This window comes from Natator depressus, chromosome 2 (assembly GCF_965152275.1).
Source record: "Natator depressus isolate rNatDep1 chromosome 2, rNatDep2.hap1, whole genome shotgun sequence".
NCBI lineage: Eukaryota > Metazoa > Chordata > Testudines > Cheloniidae > Natator > Natator depressus.
This window is the reverse complement of record NC_134235.1, coordinates 201,530,681-201,553,084: the sequence shown is the minus strand read 5'-3', so window position 1 is coordinate 201,553,084 and position 22,404 is coordinate 201,530,681. Positions and strand designations below refer to the sequence as shown.

General features: G+C 44.1%; 1 protein-coding gene across 3 annotated transcripts in view; it reads right to left on the bottom strand.

Moving 5' to 3' along the window:
* Positions 1–22,404, bottom strand: part of JAZF1 (JAZF zinc finger 1) — a 284,859-nt gene that overhangs the window by 3,232 nt on the left and 259,223 nt on the right. For all 3 annotated transcript variants that reach the window (XM_074945734.1, XM_074945736.1, XM_074945735.1), the window contains one exon: positions 14,966–15,135. In XM_074945734.1, coding sequence (XP_074801835.1) covers positions 14,966–15,135 — 170 coding nt within the window. The remainder of the gene's footprint in view (positions 1–14,965; positions 15,136–22,404) is intronic.

Genomic DNA, 22,404 nt, shown 5'->3' with positions numbered 1-22,404 from the left:
AGGAGGTTGCACTCAGAGGTGTGTTGTATGAAAGGGGTCACCAGTACAAAAGTTTGAGAACCACTGCTGTAGTGGGTGGTGAAGGTGTGTACAGAGTGCCAGGTCGCCACTTGGCAGATGTCGTACCATGGGACATCTGCCAGGAAGCTGGAGGTGGTAGCTTGGGCCCTTGTGGAGTGGGCTGTAATTCTGCCAGTTGGTGTGGCATTGGACTGTGCATGTGGTATTGGACTCCATGATGCAAGTAGAGATCTACTTGGATATGCACTATGAGGAGGGGGCTTGGCCCCTAGACCTCTCCGTAGTGGCAATGAAAAGACATGGAGAGGTGTGGGCCCTGTCTAGGTAGAATGTGAATGCGCAGCAGACACCCAAGGAGTGCACGGTCTTGTCTGTGGGAGGGGCATGCGATTTAGGGTGTAAGTCCAAGAGATGGATGGATTGGTTGAGGTAGAACTCTGAGACCACTTTTGAGAGAAACTTACGGTGAAGACTTAACGAGACCATGTCCTTATGGAACACGTATATTGGGGGGGAGGGGGAGGAGGAGTGTCAGCCATCATGGCCACCAGTTTGCTGACCCACCGAGTGGAGGTGATGGCTACAAGGAAGAAGACCTTCATGGATAAGCGTGAGAGAGCATGTGACCAGGGACTCAAAGGGAGGTCTGATGAGGGCAGAGAGCACAAGAGTAAAGGTCCAAGGAGGGGCAAGTTTCAGAACCAGGGGAAAGCTGGTTGTCGGCTCTTTCAGAAATTGGATGGTGGTACGGTAAGTAAACACCAAGTGGCCATCCACCAACGGGAGCGAGATGTACTTGAGGGAAATGGTGGTGTGCCCAGGAGGTGAAACGCTTCCATTTTGCTGTGTAGCACACTAGAGTGGAAGCTCATATGCTGTGCATAAGTATGGGGGGAGCAGGCATTGTCTACGTGCGATCCCCATTCAAAAACCAGGCCATCATTCGAAGCGGGTCTTGGCTGGGATGATGGACTCTGCCCAGGTCCTGGGTGAGGCAGTCCGGCAGATCGGGGAGACAGATTGGGGGCAGGAGGAGAGTCTGAGTAACCGGAACTGGAAACCAGAACTACTGGAGCCAGAATGAGGCTACCAGGAGGACTGCGGCCCAGTCACAGCAGATCTTGTGCAGAATTGGGGGATGGGGGAAGAAGGCGTAGTGAAGACCATCTTGCTATGGAATGCGAAGAGCATGACTCTGGGGAATCTCTGCTTCTGGCACAGTGGTAAAAAGGTCCTAGTGCGGGGTGCCCCAAGCATGGCAGTTGGAGCAGAGTGCGGGTGCGGAGCTTCCACTCATGATGAGGTATCAGGTCTGGTTGAGCATGTCTGCCTGGGAGTTCTGCACCCCCGGGACGTAATGCCAAGTGAAGTGTTATGAGGTGGTGGAGACACCAGTTCAGGAGGCGGATGGCTTCCATGCAAAGTGACCAGGATCTGGTGCCTCCCTGTCTGTTTATGTATGCCCCTGTGGTGGTGCTGTCAGAGAGGATCTGAATGTGTTGGCTGTGGATAAGAGGCAGGAATGTGTGTCAGGTTAAGCGGACTGCCTGCAGCTCAAGGATATTGATGTGCATGTGTGCCTCGCAATGAGTTCAAGCCCCTTGTGCGGCACAGCCATCAAGGTGGACTCCCCAACCAGCCAGGGAGGCATCTGTGGTAAGGGTGGTCATGGGCCCAGAGGTGGTGAATGGGGTGCCTTGCAGCATCGGTCCACCAGGTGAGAGAAGTGCAGACTGGCTGTGGGACAGTGTCCAGATGGTTGATGTGGGGCCTGCAGACTGAAGGGGGCCAGAGTTGTAAACAGTGAATGTAGGTATGTGGCATCACATGGGTTCAGGCCGTGTGGCTGAGGTGGCAGAGAGAGCGGCGCACTGTGGTGTGTGAGGTATGATCATTACATGGGCTGTCAGGGTGGCAAAATGGTCCACCAGGGGGAAGGCTCAAGCTGTCACTGAATCCAAGCGTACCCTGATTAAATGGATTGTCTGTGTCCGGAACAGCATGGACTTCTCATTGACACAGACATCTAGAGAGGTGAGGATGGGTGATGTCGTTTTGGTGAGGGTTGTTGCCACCAAGAGCCAGTTGTCCAAGTAAGGAAACACACACAGAATACCCCAGGCATTGTAGTTGGGCTGTGACCATCGCTGTGAAGACTCATGGAGCCATGGCAATACCAAAGGGGAGAACTCTGAAGTGGTAGTGCTTGTCACCCACACGGAAGCAAAGGACCTTGTGGTGGACTGGATGGATATCGATATGGAAGCACGTGTCCTTCATGTCAAGGGCTGCAAACCATACCCCCTGGGGAAAGGAGGTGATGATGGATGTGAGCGTCATTATATGGAACATGGGCTTTCTGATGAAGTTGTTAAGAAAGCAGAGATCGAGGACAGGATGGAGACCTCCTCCCTTCTTTGGGATGAGAAAAATACAGGGAGTAGAAACCCTTACCGATGAAGGAAGGAAGGCATGGGTTCAATTCCACCTTTCATTAGGAGAGTATCTGCCTCACAGTGCATGAGGTTGCGATGAGAGAGACTTCCAGGGGGCGGGGGGGGGGGGGGAGAAGAGGGAAGGTAAGGAACTCGATAGAATAGCCATGTCTCACCATCTCCAATACTAATGATCTGTGGTGATCTTGCCCCAGTGGTGAGCAAATAGGGCAAGATGGGCCCCAAAAGCAGTAAGGGGGGCTGGAGACAGTGATGATGGGGGCTTGCCAAAACTGGGCCTTTGATTGATGTCATGGTACGGCAGAGTAGGTGACAGAGGCTGACGGTTGTGGATGCTGTGATCTGGGGTGCTGTTGGGTGGGGTCCTGATACAGGGTGTACATGGGCTGGTACGGTGCATAGGGGCATGGTCAGAAGGGTGACTTCTGTTGCTTCTGTAAATTCCTGAAGATGCGAGTCATTTTTGACTCCAAGGAGTGTAGGGACTCATCTGTCTTTGCCGAGAACAACTTGTCCTTGTCAAAGGTGAGGTACTAGATGGTGGCCTGGATCTCCCTCGGGAAGCTGGAGAACTGCAGTCAGGCCTCCTTTTGCATGACTATGCCTGTGGCCAGAGAGCGGGAGGATGCGTCTGCCACATCCATCACTGCTTGGAGGCTAACCTTGGCTGTCAAGTGACCTTCCTCCACCAGGGCTTGGAAACGCTGTTGCTTGTCCTGCAGGAGATGCTCCAAGAACTCTACTAGCTTGGCATAGTTTTAAAATCATAGTTTGCTAGCAGAGCCTGGTAGTTTGATATGCAGAATTGCAGGGCTGCAGAGGAGTAAACCATGCATCCTAGGAGCTCTAGGTGCTTTGCCGCCCTATCTGGAGGAGTGGAGGTGTGTGAGTGCTGCCTAGCCTGTTCCACTGCTGTGTGTACCACCAGCGAAATGGGGAGGAGTCAGGGGAAGAAAATCAGCCCCTTTGGATGGCTGTGGGGGCGCAGGACACTGGTGTGTGCCAGACCGCCCGTGCAGTTTGAAGGATGGCTTTGTTTATGGGAAATGCAATGCAGGACGGCCCCCTAGGCTGGAGGATGTCTAGGAGCTGATGCTGTTGGTCCTGGACTTCTTCCAATGGGATGCCCAAATTCAGTGTCATCCTCTGCAGCAGCTCCTGGTATTAGTGGTGGTCATCAGGAGCAGGGCTGGCTCTATGTTTTTTGCCGCCCCAAGCAGCAAAACAAAAAATGCCGCCACCGAGAGAACAGGAAGATCAGAGGGAGCTGCCGCCGCTGGCAAGACCCAAACCAGAAGAGTCGCCGCCGAATTGCTGCCGGGGCTGCTGTTGGAGCGCTGCCCCAAGAACGGCAGGAGTGCCGCCCCTTCAGCAGCACCGCCCCAGGCACCAGCTTGCTTAGCTGGTGCCTAGAGCCGGCCCTGATCAGGAGGCGAGAGGATCAGGGGAATCAGTGCTTCGTCCAGACAGGAGGCTGTTGTCGGGACTGGCTCCCTTGTGGTCTCTGTCTCCAGGTCCGAGCTGGACGGTTCTGGTGAAGGGGCCCAGATGGAAGGGTACAAGGCATGAGAAGACTAATATGGGTGGTGGTAAGCATCCCATGTTGGCCAGTGAGCCCATGGGGTCTAGTCCTGGGGATACTGCAGGCCCCAAGAGTACACATACCAATGCAGCGGGGTTGGAGCATACCCTGCCTGGTGTGATGGCCATGCCCAGGAGTCCAAGCTATGCCTGGGGACTGGGGAGAATGATGATTCCTTCGCTGAAAAGCCTTTGGCGTCCAAAGAGATCTCGGATGGTGGCAGCTGTCAATGAAGGCGGTCCTGCAATCATGGCGTGTGGTCTCCAGCCCAGGAAGAGCAGTGCATCTGTTGGTGTGGGGGGCTGCGAAGCCGAAAGCAGCGGCAAGAGGGGGATATGGCAGGTCAAAGTGCACCGTGGGGAGCAAGTGTTCGGCTCATCTGGGTGTCCATGGCATGTCCCGCTGACTGCTGAAGCAAGGGTGTGTATGTGGTGCAGAGCATGGGGACTCATGTTGCGATGGAGATGCACAGCATGGAGGGCTGTCTTGTGGTATGGCTAGTGCATGGGGAAGCTTAGGAGGTGGCAGGAGCAGTCCATACACAACAGCTCGCCCGACCTGGCACAATTGGTAATGGGGACTTGCTGCGATGGGCATGAGAGCACTTGCAACTCTCCTACTTGTCCTTGTCGTGTGCTGTTGGATCTGGGCGGGGGGGGGGTAGGTACGATGCTCACCACCAGTGCACCGCTGGTTCTGCCAGTCGAGGATCGGCCTCCACAAGAGGCTGGAGAGCTTCCTCCATGAGGAACTTCCTGAGTCGCAGGAGATGAGCCTCATGGACAATGTTCCCTCTAATTTTTGACAGGCCATGTGCACAAAAAATTTCTTCTGTGCAAATTTTTGAAAGGCTGTGTGTGCAAAAAAATTCTTCTGTGCAAATTGTGCTTCTGTGCAAATTTTTGTGTGCGCGGGGTTCAGGATCTGTGTGTGCGTGCACATGCGCACAGCTTAGGGGGAAAAGTGCTCATGAGTCTGCAGGGAAAAGGACTTACAGATGTCGCAATGTGCGGCAAGATGCGCTTCTCGTAGGTAGTATAAGCAACGGCAGCACTCATCTCTCATGGAGAAAGAATTGAGGGAATGAGGCACAGTTCTTAAATACTAGAATGCAGGGCATAGTCCCCTGACAAAGTCGGGGTGGCCCCCGAGCGGGGCAAGTAACTACACTAACTATAGTCTATGTACACAACTAAGAAGAAAAAACAAACTAGCTAACTAAATACAATGGACAGTCATTCTCGTAGAGAGTACGAGCACGTGGAAGAGAAGATTCTGACTCCAACCACACAGTGCTATGAGGGAACTGGGGAAGTGTCGCCCCACATGGCCTCTTACAACATTGCCTGGAGCACGAGGCAACATACAACATGCATACAGGTCAACAGACTGCTTCTGAAAACTTCCAGCGCATGGCGCACGTGCGTTTGGAATACGTATAGGGACCCTCATTAGAAGGAAAATAGATGTTCTTTACTTCCTGACACTTTGAACAGGGATTTTCCAGTGGTTCATTCAAAGCTATTGGAAAAACACCAGGAAGTTAACTTAGCATTTGTCTAACCAACAGTTCATGGCAAGCTGTGGTGCAAATCTACCTCATGCTAGCTTGTAGCCTACCACCTGTCTGTGTGGGCCCTGCTGCCACGCATGAAAAATTCTGTGGTGCACTTTCATCTCCCATTTCAAAGCAGGGTGGGTCAAAACACAGGGAAACTTTTAGTGTGTGGCAGTAGGTTCCAGATGGACAGTTAGCGCGCAATGAGCTGGGGGTAAGTCTACGTTGCACTAGCCATCCATGCTCTACCTATCTATAGACAAGTTTTAAGGAACGTATTCAAGCAAAAAAGAGCAGAGATACAAAGAGCAAGCACAGTAGTATTCAGCTACACTCCTTCAAAGTGATCAAAGCAGCTATCACCATTTGCCCTATTTAAGATTATTAATTTTTTTCATGAGGCAGCCACAAATCTTGATAGCCTTACATCAGTGGTTCTCAACCCATGGCCCAATCCGCACAACTGCAGCCCATGTGATGTTCTCAGGACCATACAGAGGGGTGTGTGTGTGTGTGTGTGGATTCGGAAAGCTGCATATGCCGCCCACAACTGTAAACAGAACCACTGCCTTACATGTATAGTACCTAGAGAATTAAGTACACAGGAAACAGTCACCTTTAGGTTGGACTTTCACATGATTTCACAAACCTACCCATTTCTATATCCCCCAAACACACTTGAAAATAAATAACCATGTTTGAGGATATTTACCACTGAAACCACAGTTCTCTAGCTGTCTTAGAGAAAAACTACTATGTTTAGAATTTCTACCATCACAGTTCCTGCATAGTTTGCCTTTAAGGGAAGATGATGTCAACTTTGCCTGAGAAAATCCTCCTTAAGTATCTTTTAGTTTCACTTGCAGGATCAAGAAGCTGGCAGCTGAAGAGCCTTGTACTAAGACTGGTTGAAAGCCTCTGTTGCTTTCGTTATGTGGTAACATCTTACATTCTTCTTGCAGATTCTGAGACCAGCCGTGGTGGTCTATCTAAGCCAGTGGTTCCCAAACTTGTTCCGCCGCTTGTGCAGGGAAAGCCCCTGGCGGGCCAGGCCGGTTTGTTTACCTGCCGCGTCCGCAGGTTCGGCCAATCGCCGCTCCCAGTGGCCCCGGTTGGCTGCTCCAGGCCAATGGGAGCTGCTGGAAGCGGCGCGGGCCGAGGGACATACTGGCCGCCATTTCCAGCAGCTCCCATTGGCCTGGAGCAGCCAACCGTGGCCACTGGGAGCTGCGATTGGCCGAACCTGCGGACGCGGCAGGTAAACAAACCAGCCCGGCCCGCCAGGGGCTTTCCCTGCACAAGCAGCAGAACAAGTTTGTGAAGCACTGATCTAAGCTGTGACATTTTATATTTCTGCCTTCAGTGGGTTGGATGACTAGTTAAGGACTCATCTCACTGAGGCGTACTCTTTCCTTCAAGGCTTGTTTACACGGCATAGGAAAGTTCATTAGAAGTGTGTGACTTGTAGAGTGCACTAAATGCCCCATGTGGACCCTGCTGCCACGAACTGAAAGATAGCTAGTTCGTGTTAATGTAGAAGTAGGTGCCTTTTACATTACACCCGCAGAGTCTTCATGGGGCAGTCAGAGCACTCTATAAATCACACTCCTCTAATGTACTTTACTGAGCCACGTAGACAAGCCCCAAATATATTATCTGCTTCCTCTTCAAGGGTTTGGGCCTTTGGATAAACTAGGAGAGTCTGAGATTGACTTTCATTATAGCAGCTGTGAACTGTCCAGTGGACGGTGTTTTTCTTGTTCTTCCAGAGGAAAGGTTTATGGACATTCAAAGAGCAATTACTATGACAAGGCCGCAGCCCTGGAACTCAACTCCTTTCTGAAGCTTGTAGGTTTGATTGGCTCCACTTACTATGTTTACTAGACTAAGAGGTTGAGAACTCTATAGTAATATGCACTAATTACTACCCGGAACGTAAGGGCATAGTCAGCCAGGCTTAGATTCAGGAATTTTTACTATGCTGAACACTGCCTTCTAATAGTTATAAGGGACAAAAAGGGTTTTGTTAAGATGGGGATCTGAACTATGCCTACGCAGAGCTCATGCTGCGTGGAAGTTCAGAAAATCAAACCCTCTGATTATGACCTTCACACTGCAGCTGCCCCTGGACAATTCACTAAAGAGTTATGGTTCCTTTGTACTCTTACAGAACATGAATGTTGGTAGCCAAAAACTGAAACCTCTGAAGAAGGAAATAAAAAAAAAAAAAAAAAACCCTCAGAAAACCAGGAAATGCAGGTAAGGTAATACCTCCTTCAGCACGTGTCCTTCTAAAGTCTGATTCCAAACAATCAATGATGTATCTATTCTGGACTGGGATATGTTGTAGTCTATGTTCCTGAGTGACAAATCTTTGTCCCCAATCCTGTGCTGATCTTCCCTGACACAATTTCAAGCAATTCATATCAGTAGAAATATTACAAAACTTTCAACATTTACTAGAGAATCAATGATCAGTGGAGCCTGCATTAAGGCGCAAAAAAAAAAAAAAAAAAAAAAAAAAAGGTAAGTGGGCTGTAGAGGAGACTGCGTTACAATGCCCCATCTCACCTTACGCTACATGGAAAGTTTCTCCTGATCCATTTCACACAGAACTGTGCCTCTTCAGTATTTTTTTTGTTTTGTGAAAGCAACTGTCTCCAACTCAGTATAAAATGAAGCCTATGAACTATTTGTGCTTGAAAATGTGATGGAGCTTTAAAACAAAGTCTCGGGGCTGAAATGCTAATCTTCAGCTACAGTGCTCAAAGTGTGTGGGGGGAGGGAGATAGGGGGAGGGGGTAAGGAGGAATGACCCAACACAACCTAAGTTTATCCTCAGAAACTTTAGAAAAGTCTGCCCAGAATAATGTGCAAGAAGTTTTCCCTTTTTTTATAACTTCAAATCAAGAGATAGTCATTTGAAAATTATACTAGAAGTAAAAATGAACAGTTAATGGTGGCATCTGTGCAATAAAAGCTACAGAACATAAATACCCTCAGTTTGCATGGCAATAACATGATCATTTATGGCAAAAGTTTCACTTTGGGTTTACTTGAAACTTTGTTATTGGATTCTTTAATGGGTTATTCTGGAACACCTCATGTGCAGAAATCACAGGCACACACCTCGATGGATGAAAAAGACAGTACAGCCTTTTTCCAGGCAGAAAGTGCTAGGAAATTCCATCTTGGCTTGTGTTTTAAGATGAATTGGGTTAGAGAAGGGTTTGAAAAATAGCAAAATGTTCAGGCTATGAGAAACCAACGCAACATGAAATTTGATCTACATCTCCATAAAAGCACTGAAAGAAAACTCTTGTTGGAACTTCACGTCAACTCTTCCTAAGTTTTTCCACTGGTTTAATGTAAACACCTTGTTGTGTGTCTTGGGTCTGGCAGTGTTGTTCTCTATACCTCAACAAATTTAACCTGTCACTTTTATTGCTCTAGATTCTTAGATTAATGATGAGACACACTCACACGGTTGAGGAAGAAGGCTGCAGCATAGAAAGACTATGAAATGAAACTAGACGAAAGAACAATGAAACTAGGACCAGAACACAAGGAGATACCAAATAGTTCTAGTAATGGTATTGGTGGGTTTGTGTGGCTACAGTGTCTTTGGTCTGGTAGGACCGTATGTCCTAGGATGCCACCACTAGCTAAAGCATTAAAGTTTGGGATCATATACAGGAATAGTACAAATGTCCAAGGACATGAGACAGGGACATTAATGTAGCTGTTTTGGGGTTTCCTTTTATTCTGTTTAGTGCTTGGACACTCACTTTAATTTTTGCACAGTCTGTGGTGTTTACCTTACACACAATGAGGTTATTAATGCACGAGGTGCTTGCTCCTGACCAGACAAACGTAGCTGCTTTTAGGTGCCATCTTTAGTGGAGGAGGGCAAGAAAACTGTCTTGTGGACAAGGCTCTTTCTCCCAGGTACTCAGCTTGCTTCTGTTGCATAATCCTCATCCACTCCAGCTCACTTCCTCTCACAAACTCCATGAGCCACAGGCCTGCTTCCTCCTCTCACTCTTCCATCTACTGCACCGGACTTGTTCCTTCTTCATGCCACCCCTTACCCCACTCACTGCTTATTGTCTCACACCTGCCCAGCGTCTCTCATGCCCCTTTGCCCTTACATCAACTCCCACTTATGTCTCTGTCTTGGCTCCCCCAAGGCTCACCCTTAGGAGGCTTTAGGGAGGGGGACGGGGGAAGGAGAGAAGAGGCCCATCAGCCATTCCCCCATCCTCTTCTGGGGAGGCTGGTATCTTTGCATTCTTTGAGGATGGTGGAAGGGGGTCACCATCCCTTCCAATCCATTTGGGCTGTTGCCAGCATTTTCAAGAGAAAGACCACTGGGCTTCCCAGCCTCAGGGAGCCCAGGCCCATCAGGCTCACTGAGCCCTTCCCATCCCCTTTTACAGGCAAGGCCCAAGGAAATAATGCTCCTTAGAGAGATGGGTTTCTTTGCAATAGGGGGATCTCCACAACATGAGCAGGGAAAGCCCAGTGGGTGAAGCACAGAGAAACTCTGCCCACTCAGGGGAAGGATTTCTTAGCTGGGAAAGATCTGAAACAAATTAATTACAGATCCTGCCAGCATAAGAGACATCCTGCCTATTATGGAGTGGTCTGTCCTGCCCAAAACTCCCTGCTAACCCCACCTCTCCACAGGCTCTCAGTTCCCCAACCCTGTGCTGTCTCTGTGAACTCCAATGCCACTCATTCAACACAGCCGATATCCTCCCCTCTCCTGCTACCACAGCCTCCCCTGCACTCTTGACTGCGAACATTTGATGTTCTCCAGTTTCCCCCTACCCAACAACCCTCTAACTATATCCCTATCTGCAAACTTGTGCTGCACACTACACCATCTCCACTCAATACCTCACACAGCCCACCAGCCACTGCTGCCCCCAGTCTTTCCAAGCCCCCATTCACAACCGGCAGTCCCTGCAAGTCTTGTTTTCCCCATGCTTATAGCCATCACTACATATTCTCTCGCCTACTGATCTTGGCTGCCCGCTGCTTCCCCATGCCTCTGCCCAATCATACCCTGAACTTCTACACATTCTAAAAAACCAGGTAACTGCTGCCTTAAAAAAATGTAGCTGAAGTTGCTCAAGTGCATTTCCTAGCAATACAGTCACTAAAAACCTTAGAAATCATCAGTTAAGGCAATTTTCACATTTAGACCAACCTCAACTCCCGAACTTTCCATTCAGCCATCACAGTAAAGCAGATGCATTCACAGATCTGTAAACTCTACATCCAGTTCCCTTTCTGGGATGATATACTCTCTCTAAACATATGAACACTGGACAAACTCAATAACGTGTTATTTGTACATGAAAAGCTATGAGCTTGGAGTTGAACTGTGCCTTGTGCAGAGGAACTGGTTGTGTGCATTGTGGGTAGCTAGATGTTGGAAGTGAAAGGGAATTTGTTGTGTTAATGAGAATTCTGAGTGTATCAGCTGTAATATTGGAATGGTGAGATACGTGAATTGAGTTTGGTCTGGATGCATATGATGCCCTAACTGCTGACTTCCTGGATTTTTAGTGACTGTGTTGATAGGAAATGTACTTGAACAACCTTATCTGTAAGTTTTGTGGGCACTTAAAATACTCTCCTATTTTTACGGTGTGTTTACCATAGACTAGAGAATGTGTGATAGATACTCTATACACAGATATAAAAATAATATATATAATGTATATATAATGTATTTTGTATACAATACATGATTTTATATATATATCTATCTATACATAGATAGATATATAAAATGTATTCATGTATTATTTCTATTACATATATTTGAAACTTTTAATTTGATCTTTAGCAGTTGTCTAAATAGGTTCCTTGGCATTAAAGATACTTCAGATATGTTTCAGATTTTCTTGTCCACAGCTTTGCTAGACAACACATTATTGATATTGGCCAACATTATCAAAGTAAGAGTTTAATGTTATGCTCTTAAATCCATTCTTTGGCTCCACAAGGGTGGGATTTTCAGAAGTGCTTTAGAAACACAAATCCCGCTGTCTTCAATATACACCTAAATGTGGATTTAGGAGTCTAATGTTTAGCTGTTTAGCTTTGGAGAAACAAAGCTCAAACATATCACACATATCTTTGATTCAAGAGAACCCACTTAGACCATTGATAAAGATCAAATTAAAAGTTTAAAATATGTATAATATAAATAATACATAAATACAATTACATAGGAATGCTCTAGAGCATCTAGAAGTCAATGAGCTACTCAAACATTTCTCTCTTTTACCAACAGAATTTTCTCCAATAAAAGATATTATCTCACCTACCTCTCACTAATGAGTTACTTAGGTGCTTTTGAAAATCCCTCCAAATATAGACTTGGAACCTTTAAGGAAGCTTAGAGTCATATTTTAGAAAAATTTGACCATTGTAATAGAAGAAAAATCTAAGGCAGATTATAGTAAATAGAGGCTAGAGTAACAATATTATTGTTATTTATTGGTAGACAATTTGATATCTTTAAAAAAAAATAAGACTGAAAAACAGCAATTAAATGTTTATGACTCACTTCTACTGTGATGCCTATGGGAAACTGTCACCAGATAACAGCTAAGCAGATGGCCAATAGGGACTTTTGATATTTATCTGGCCCATGTAAAAACATATTCTTATTACAGTTTCCATCATCCTACCTCCCCCATTCCGTCAGAATATTTTTACGCTCATTGCTGAATCCTGTCTTAATTACACTGCTTAATTACCTTAATTACTCTTTGGTGCAGAACCAGTCTTTTACTGTTGTACCATGCCAGGCAGAATGGAGCCCTGACCCTGACTGGGGCCTCCAGGCACTCTCACAATACAAATAATAATAAATCATCATCATCCTATAAAAACACATCATCTAAATGCTGGACAAAAGGGAGCTGTGTTCATTTGTCTCCCCTCCCCCACCCAAAAGTAACTTAGACCTTTTCAGATGTCAGGTGGATCTGATAATTACTGTATGTGTGCATCAATATTCCTGTTTATAGCCATGGTCCTGTTTTACAGCCATCAGTGTTATTACCCAGCACCCAGCAGGAAGTTCCAGTGCATGATTCTTTGATATCAGGACTCCTACCTAAACTCATCAAATATTTCTTCTGAGTGGGGGTTAAACAGAGGGAAGATCAAGAGGAAACATGACCTACAGTTGACACAAAACAAAGGGAAGAGGAAACAAAGATAAAACACAGAAAATAAATTATACAAAGAGGAGAAATGAGGAAACAGAAGCAACTAACTGGAAGTGAGAGAGCTAAAGGAAATGTCCTTACCTATCTGGAATTAACAGGGATAAGTATTTTCCCAAAACTATGGTACTTTTTATTTGCTGCTTTCTCGGTTTGTCAGTCTCTCTATGGGTCATTAATTTGTTCCCTGTCTGACTGTTCTACCATTAATGGTGCATAAGACATCCTGTAGACAGTCCTTATGCATTTGAGATGAAGGCAGCGAGATAGCAGAAGCAGGCAGGAACAGCTTGCTTATTTGGCAGTAAAAAGACAGAGGAGCTGGCAGTCAAACAGAGAACAGACAGGATATAGCAAATTACAGGGTTCTCCTTCTAGCTTTTTCCACTAAATAAATGTTTTCTGCAATGCACAGATGCCCTCTTGGGAAAGTAACTCCTAACAATTGCCATGGCTTGCTTGCTTCCTGAGCTAAGCATTTACCTTTTATTCTACACCCTTCCCTTTACACACCTTCTGCCATAAAGAAAATGTGATAATCTTGCATAATGTGACCACATCTGCTCATTGACACTTCCAAATATCCCCAAAATATCTTCCCCCCCAACCATCCCAAGAGGTTATGCTGAGATTTTCCTGAAGAGTAGAACAATTATTATGTAATTCACAATTCAAACTAATCTCCACATACAGGACTAACACATTGCTATAGAAAGTGTACACACTCTTTTGCACAGTATTTCCACTTGTGACTGATCTCCACGTATATGTACATACATTTTGTGACAAGCATTACTGAGTTAAAGGGGCTGGAAGTGATTCAGAATAGCTGCAGAATCAATGAAAGGCACACATTTTCAAGTACTGCACTTTGTATTTGCTATTGTCAGGATTTATATACCTTCAAATGTTACTAGTCTTCCTGCATTTCTCGCTTTCATTTTTCAGTTTTGTATTCCATTTTAGGACTTTACTATGCAGTTGTTAAAAAAGCCTTATCGTCGGTGACAGTTTTGCTGGTGTATACACTGTAGGTTGGGGTCCTTTGAGCCTGCTGGATTTTAAAACATTCTCTAATGCTTCATGGAGAACTTTGAAAAACATTTAATATAGAGAGAGAATCCAGCCACACATTCCCACATTTTTGTTGCTTAGGGATCTTTGCATAATAAATGAATCTGTTCTGTAAGAATCCATTTGCTCCTGCTCTAAGTCATGTGAAATAATATTGCTTTGCCTGTAATATCAGAGAGATATACATGCTAGACAATGGTGATGTCGCAAGGAGAACATAAGTAGAAGCTTGTTAACAGACTTTTATGCAAAGGTCCCTCATACGATAAAACAAATGAACAAAAAAAGAAAGACAAGTTTTCCCAGAATATATGGTATTCAAACAGAAGCCCCTCATCCTGCAATCAAATCCATACAGATTGTCATGCCCATGAGAAGTCAGAGGGATTCTGCACCAGTACAAAATTCTGCTCATACAGATCCGTTTTCAGGATCAGGGTCAGAATTTACCCTATACAAATGTTTTCAAACGTTTTCTATGAGGTTACTGCTCAGTATTCCCTGAGGTGGCCTTTGGCTTTTTAAAATTAAATGGTACTTTTTGCACATCATCTGTATTAGCAGAGGTATCACTGGCATACTTTCAGTACAGGATAGCACAAAATCTATATATATTATATAACGAGGACCCATTCCAGCGTTGGTATGGACAAGTTCTATATGTCATGTGCGTGATTCCATGTAACAGATGAATGTTGGCATCATCGTCCCATTTCAGGAGATAATTTCTTGGAATAAGGCTTGCTAATTATAATGTGTGACCCAGTTGCTTTAATCATTCCTTTTAACAATCTCTCTTGATCAGTAGATACAGATGCAATATATGCTGTATATGACTTGAAAATGTTTGAGAGGAAAATCAGTCCGAAAAGAACACTGTGCAGCTATATGAGAATCTGTTGAAGTCTCGTAAAAATAAAAGCGAAAGGTCTAATAAAACAGAAAGATGTGACCTGCTTTCACAGACTCTCTCCCCTACTGCAATGAAACAGAAATAAACCAAGTCTCTGCTATAACTCACCTTATATCTTTTTTTACATCCAGGAACAGGACAGGCAAAAGGCTTCTCATCCCCTCCATTCATACACATTGAACTGAGGATAGCTTCCGAGCTGATGGCGCTTTCTGTGGTCCAGGACTCGTCACTGTCTGATTCTTCATAGTCTACTTCTTCCTCATCATATTCGCTACCTAAGAAACCAGAGTATTTCACAAGAATAAAGTGAAATCATTGCAACACAATTCATTTTTATTTCATTATCCCCAGTCCCTTATAACTTACCTACACCCTTCTTATTTACAATGCAGGAAGACAGGTACTTTTAATCACATAAAATGTCCTGGCTATAGCTACTACTTCATAAAAATAGCCACAGTACCTTTCTTAAGTAGCTATAAGATAGCTGATATTAATATATTTTCATAAACAATCAACCACAGTGGCATTAAAGGTTCAACAGGGATTGATTACGAACTCAATTTCACTACTTTTCTAATAAAAGAGCCCCTCTCTGTTACAAACCCCACCTAGAAAATATAGATAATTTTCTCTAACCTAAAGCTGTTTTTTTTTTTTTTAGGGCTTTTCCTTTACACGATACAATACTGAAGAGCATAATTTGACAGATCATAAACAGTGTAAAATAATACGTTGACAAGTCCTAATGCATTTACTAGCCCTTTGGAATTAAATGGAATTATAGCACAACATTAATAAGAATTATAGTGTAGCAATTATAGTTGTGAAATTCATTCCCTCAGGTTTAGGGATAAATGGCTGCCTTGACCACATTCTGTTCCAGATATGCTACAGCAGTCATTTGAGCACCTGGTACTGAGGTTTTTAATTTTTTTTAATTGTAATAACTCAATAAAAAAGTCTGAAGAAGTAGTTAAATGCAAAACAAGGGAAAGTGGAAAGGCAGAATTTCAACAATAATGATAAGTACAATAAAAAAAGGAGAGTCCCAGCTGATAAAAGCAGCAAATATATCCAGAGAGAGAGAGGAGGAGGGAACTTTTTCTGGAGAGTCTTGTAGGGAGTGTGTAGCTTGCACGAGGTGCTGTGGGAAATGGCAACTCCCCTTTGCTCGTGCTTTTGTCCCTGCCCTGGCAAGAGAGGATGATTTAGCTCCAACTGTTGGAATCATTTCAGCAGTTCCAGACTGAGCCTTATGAGTTTTACACAACTGTTTGAGTTGCTTCCCTCATTATGCACTTTGCATACGTGTCTGTAAGCAGCTTTTTATTCTGTGGCAACAATGCAGATGGACTCCGGATCAATCCGATTCTCAAGAAGCTGCAAGGAAATAAACTTCACAAAGAAAACCCACATTTCAGCATGTAACGGAGTCTTCACTTTTTATTACATATGAAATTAAATATGCCCTGTATTCTATTAAATTATCTCTCACTTTCCCGGCCCTCTCATAATCAGTTACTCTTTACTCATGAGTAAATATGTATGTCAGCTGGTAGCTGTAAAGTACTTATGATGTGGAGGAATAATCGGATATTTTACATTAGGTCACATATGTCAGGCTGTACTACTTTTTTCCCCTATGGTTTTCACTCTTACTGTGTAGATGAGGGGAGATGGATTGTTGTTTCCCACTATTAGCGCATACACACACACACACACACACACACACTATATGAGAGAGAGAGAGACAGACAGACAGACAGACAGACACCCTCCCCATGCTGTGCATAACATCCAGAAAACTCACCCTTATTGACTGAGATTTATCCCACACAGATTGATTGAAAGTCGAAGTGAGCATTATTGACCTCTTAAAATATTTTTGAACCATAGGAACAGATAACCTAAAATGAAGTTAAGGGTTCTTATAGTTTAATTAACTAATACAAATATTTAGCAAAACCACTTCTATGATTTCCTGCCTTTGATTACATCTTGATGGAAAAAATTCCTCAAGATACTCCTTTCAAGCTTTTTAGCTCATCTTGGTTTTTCAAACAAATGTATCAGATAAACCTAAAATACGTAAATGTATGTGCTTTTAGGATTATACAATATGTAAGAACTCTTTGACACCGACACCCCTTCAACCACTAAACTCCTGCCAACTTCCTCAATCAAAGTAAATGAATAAAATCTTAAGGGGGAAAAAGAAAAAATCTACTGTAAACAGAGCTTCAAACCCCAAAAGGAAAAAGTTCTAGAGACTCCCTGAAGTCCACTTGGAATATCACTATTGCTGTTGATTCTATGTGGAAGGTACCCCGGGCTAGATTCACCTCTGGCACTGCAACTCCCAGTTCCTAGGTGCCTGCTACTAGTGGAATTCACAGCCCTGAATTAGGCACCCAGGCTCCTCATATATTAAATTGGGAGAGTGAGGTGCCTAAGAAAGGAATTCTCAGGACCGAGCAAGCTGAGCGAGGAGCCCTCTAAGCCAACCAGCAGTGAAATACAAAGGAAAGGGAAGGGCGGGGTGTAGAGACCAGCTCCTTAAAGGTACTTAGGCACCTAATCCCACTGATCTGGGCCTTAGGTGCCAGACTGATGGGCCACAGGGAGGTGTCTCCCTCCGCCAAGAGTCGTAGCTGAGAGCCCTCTCCAGGAGTGAGGCACCTAACTCAAGTCAGCCCTTTCTCACAAACAAACCGAGAGATGCCTCTTCCCCACTACAGCCAATAACCCAGTGATTGGAGCACCTGCCTGAGACCTGGGTTCAAGTCCCCTCTCGAAATCAGGCAGAGCAGAGATTTGAAAACAGGTCTCCCACCTCCCATAGAAATCACAGAAATGTAGGGCAAGTACGGACTTCGAGGTCACCTAGTCCATTCCCCCACACTGAGGCAGGAGTAAGTATACCCAGACCATCCTTGACAACTGTTTGTCTATCCTGGTTTTAAAAACCTCCAGGGAAGGGGATTCCACAACCTCCCTGGGTAACCTGTGCCAGTACTTAACTATCCTTACAGTTGGAAGTTTTTCTTAATACCAACTTAAATCTCCCTTGCCACAAACAAGGCTAAAACGGAACACAATAATCCAGTGCTAAGTAGAGTGGAACAATTACCTCCCAGGTCTTACATACGATAGCCCTCTTAATACATCCCAGAATGGGACATGCCTTTTTTGCAACAGCATCAAATTGTTGGCTCGTATTCAATTTGTGATCCACTATAATCCCCAGATCCTTTTCTTCAGCACCACTGCCTAGCCCAGTTATTCCCCATTTTGTACCTATTCATTTGATTTTTTCCTTCCTACGTGCAGTACTCTGCATTTCTTCTTTACTGAATCTCATCTTACTGATCTCAGACCAATTCTCCAATTTATCAAGTCATTTTGAATTCTAATTCTGTCCTCCAAAGAGCTTACAGCCCCTCCCAGGTTAGCGTCATCTCAAATTTTACAAGTGTTTTCTTTATTCCATCATCCCAGTTGTTAATGCATATATTGAATAGTACCAGCCACAGGACAGACACTGCTGGACCCCACTTGACATGTCCTCCCAGTCCGACAGTGAACCATTTATAACCACCCCGAGAATGGTTCTTCAACTAGTTGTGCACCCAGCTTACAGTAATTTCATCTAGTTCCCCAATTTCCTTGTGAGGATGTTATGTAGGACTGTACCAAAGGCCATACTAAAGTCAAGATATATCATGTTTACTGGTTCTCCCCATCCACTAGACTGGTACCCGTTAAAGAAGGAAATTCTGTTTTAAACCAAGTCTTAACTCTAGGGAGTTTGAAAGTTAGAAGTACTATTCCACATATGAACTGGCAGGTAAATATAATAATTCAAGTGTGTTGCGATCCATATGAAATATTTTACCGAACTATTATTTTACTCTGAGTTGGAGCCTCAGGGTTCATTGTGATGCTAATCCTATGGAATGGAATTATTCATTAAAAACAATCTATTTAAGCAGATTCTGGTCTAAATGAAATGTATGAAAATATTTCTAGCAATAAAAATGTATCCTTTAAATAATTAATGTTGTTTCAGTTGCCTTAGAAAAATAACATCCATGTAGCCAGTATTTTAACCGTTCCCCCCTCTGAATTTAATTTCCTCACTTGTCAGCACCTAAGAGCAGCAGCCCAAGCGGTGCCTTGTCAGCTTTGCCAATTGTGTGAAAATGAATCAGGGTTTTTTAAACATATAGGTTGGCCTTGCCACAATAAACAGGCCTTAGATGAAGCAGTTTGCGTCTTAAGAATCCCAGCTTTGTGCAGTCTTTCCCACGCCGGCCAGGATTCCATTGCACTCCATTACCGCCTCAGGTGCACCAAATACAATTTGATCCAATGGCTCCTGCTTGATCCTTTGGGCAGTTTGGCAGCATCCAGCAGTGGGCTGAAGGGGATGTACACAACAGTGTACTTTGATCGGGATATAGATTTTGATCTCTGCTGGTATTTTACAATAATATATACATATATAATGGGGGGTGGGTGGGGAGAATCAGCACATAAATATTTGCCCTCAGTCAGACCACAGGTTGTTACACTTGTCTGATTCAGACATATAAAAGGGCTCAGAGACTTAGTTAGCCCTTCTGGGCTAGAATGTTGCCTTGCACACAGAAAACTGAATGTTCCATTAGGACATGCTGCCCTTAAAAGGGCTCTAGCAAAATTGTTAGTGGAACACACGTGTTAGTGGGCGTACCATTTCTCCTACTGCTTAGATGGGAAGGCTGATCACTCATTCCAGAAATCAGCACCCCAAACCAAAATATTAGGAATAGACTTCAAAAATCTAGATAGAAAAAAACATGTGTGCATTTCCCAAAATTAGGTGCCCTAAATACTTGGAGGAGGGAGGGGAAATGTTGACAGACAAGTACATCGTTTGAACAAGGTGTTATACAAAAAGACAATAATATTATTGAAACTTAAAGCTAGTTATGTAACTAGCAAGCAATTTATCTTCCTTGCCTGTCACACTAACATACCATTCTCTTCTCTGAACTCCTCCACTGGCTCCCTGCTTTTCACTGCTTTAATCCCCTGGCTATCAGTTTCAAGACCCTAGGTAGCTCCACCTTATCCTACATCTCCAACCTTGTTTATGATTGTTTCCCTCTCTCCTGGACCCACCCATAACACCATAACCATTGGTAATATTTAAAGTCCTATTCATCTGTTCCTCCTCCAGCTGGCTCCATGCCCTCTCTTATGCCTCAACTTTTGCATGCAATGCTTTCACAATTCTGGCCCACAAAGCCACTTCCCCTCTCTTCATTCAGATCTCTCCATAGATTAACCTCCTCCATGCTCCCCACAATAAGTGAGCCAGTAATAGAATAGGTTTCAGAGTAGCAGCCGTGTTAATCTGAATCCGCAAAAAGAAGAGGACTTGTGGCACCTTAGAGACTAACAAATTTATTTGAGCATAAGCTTTCGTGAGCTACAGCTCGCTTCATCGGATACATCCGTCTCTAAGGTGCCACAAGTCCTCCTTTTCTTTTAGTAATAGAATAGAACTTTTTGGTTTATTTTAAACTAGTTATTCCTTCTACTGAACTCTCTCTGCTATGCTGTGACTCTCTGGGGGTAAGAAAATGGCTCCATGCCACTGCCTCTCTGAGGAAACCCCTGTCCCACTCCAGGCAGAGGGTGGGATCACAGTGGAGGGAAGGTAGCATGAAGGCCTCATGCTATGCTGTGTTTAGGGCCCCAGATTGTCTTGTCCCAACCAGGAGTATGAATGAATTTAAGCTAGACAAACCATCCTCATCATGCCATATGATACATGCGATCCACTCACCAAGCCATTTTTCATTGACAACACAAGTCCCCCTTTCATTGAAACCAATCATAAAAGACACTTTATGCCCTGGGAAAGCTCAAACTGACATTAAAATGCCAGTTACTAGGAAGGAAAAAAATTATACTGGGTCACAAAATACTGTGAAATATGCTGACAAATTACTTCATTTTTGGCATTTACAATTAAAAAAAAAAAAAAAGAAAGTTAAAAACAGCCTGTACCCTAAATATTTTGATTTGTTGAAATAAAACACATATGTGAGAAGAGAAGATCTATGATTATTGCCTGTGTGCTAAAACCTAAAATGTCTTTGCAGCATGCTAAAAAGGGGCAGAACACCATAAGGTCCTGATTCTGCTGGTGTTAAGGTCAACAGGCGTGTTGCTATTAACTTCAGTGGAAGCAGGACTGGGCCCCAAGCCACTGTCTGACTTCTTTATGAAAAGTCTACCATTTCTCCTTTTTCCAATCAATTGAATCCATAACTTGCATTGCTTAGGAGGGAGATTTTGATCACGTCACAGGGACTAAAACATCATGGAGTCAATATTGCAGGCCAGTTTCTCAGATGCACTGCTGTAAATCTGGAAAAAACAATTTACTTTTGTGGAATTTACTGTGTATTTACACGGCTGTAACTTAGACCAAAACTTGCCCCTCCATGTGTGAGATTTATTATTTCTTTTTCTCAACTGTTTGAGTAAAACAGCATGTCTACACTGCAACTGAAAGTGTGATTGCAGCTTGGGTAGGCATACCTACATTAGCTTTAATCTAGCTAACTCTCTCTCTCTCTCTCACACACACACACACACACAATAGCAGTGAAGATGTGTTGGTGTGGACTTCAGTGCAGGCTAGCAATGGGAGTATCTATTCAGGGTCCTTGCACAGACTTGTACAGCCTGAAACCCATGCTGCTGCATCTTCACTGCTATGTTTAGCCAGGCTAGTTAGATTAAAGCTAATCTTCAGTAATGCCTTTAATTGCAGCATAGATATCCTAAGTAGGAAGTTTCCAGCTGGTGCACATCATTTGTGATTGTCCAGGTAGTACAGTTTGGCCTCCCATTCATTCATAACTAAAGACTTCAGTATTGTGCCAAGAAAAATGAACTACAAACACAAAAAGGCTGGAATAATCATTATAAGAAACAATTCATTTCTACAGTATAATCAAGAGTATTAATGTTGTACTTCCCCTCCGCTCCCCTCCCCTCCAAATATATAACTGTTGTCTCTGTACACAGTATATAACAATGTAGTTTAAGAGTAACTATCTTACTGCGGTTGGGCATAACGCTTTTAGTGTCACTGAAAGTTCATGCAAGTTCCAATGTTCTCCCATAAAACCTCAGTTTCACACTTTGTCCTGTGTGGGACTTGCAGTTTGTGTTTCATAAAAAAAAGTTTTATGAGAGTACTTCTTATTTTAAGAAACCTGTTTTCCTACATACTGTGACAGCTTCCTCGTAATAAAAGCCCGTGAACTATTTTTAGTATGCTGTGAATTTGGATCTAATGCTAATACATTCATTGATTTGTTGAAATCTCTCTCTCTCCACACACACCACTGAAATGCCTAAGAAGTCATTCACAGTGAAATACATTTCACCTGCACTTAGCATAGGAAATCAGTGCTAGGGCCACTGGGGGGTGAAATACGCTCCCAATACCAGGGTCCTAGCTGCTGTGCAAGCCT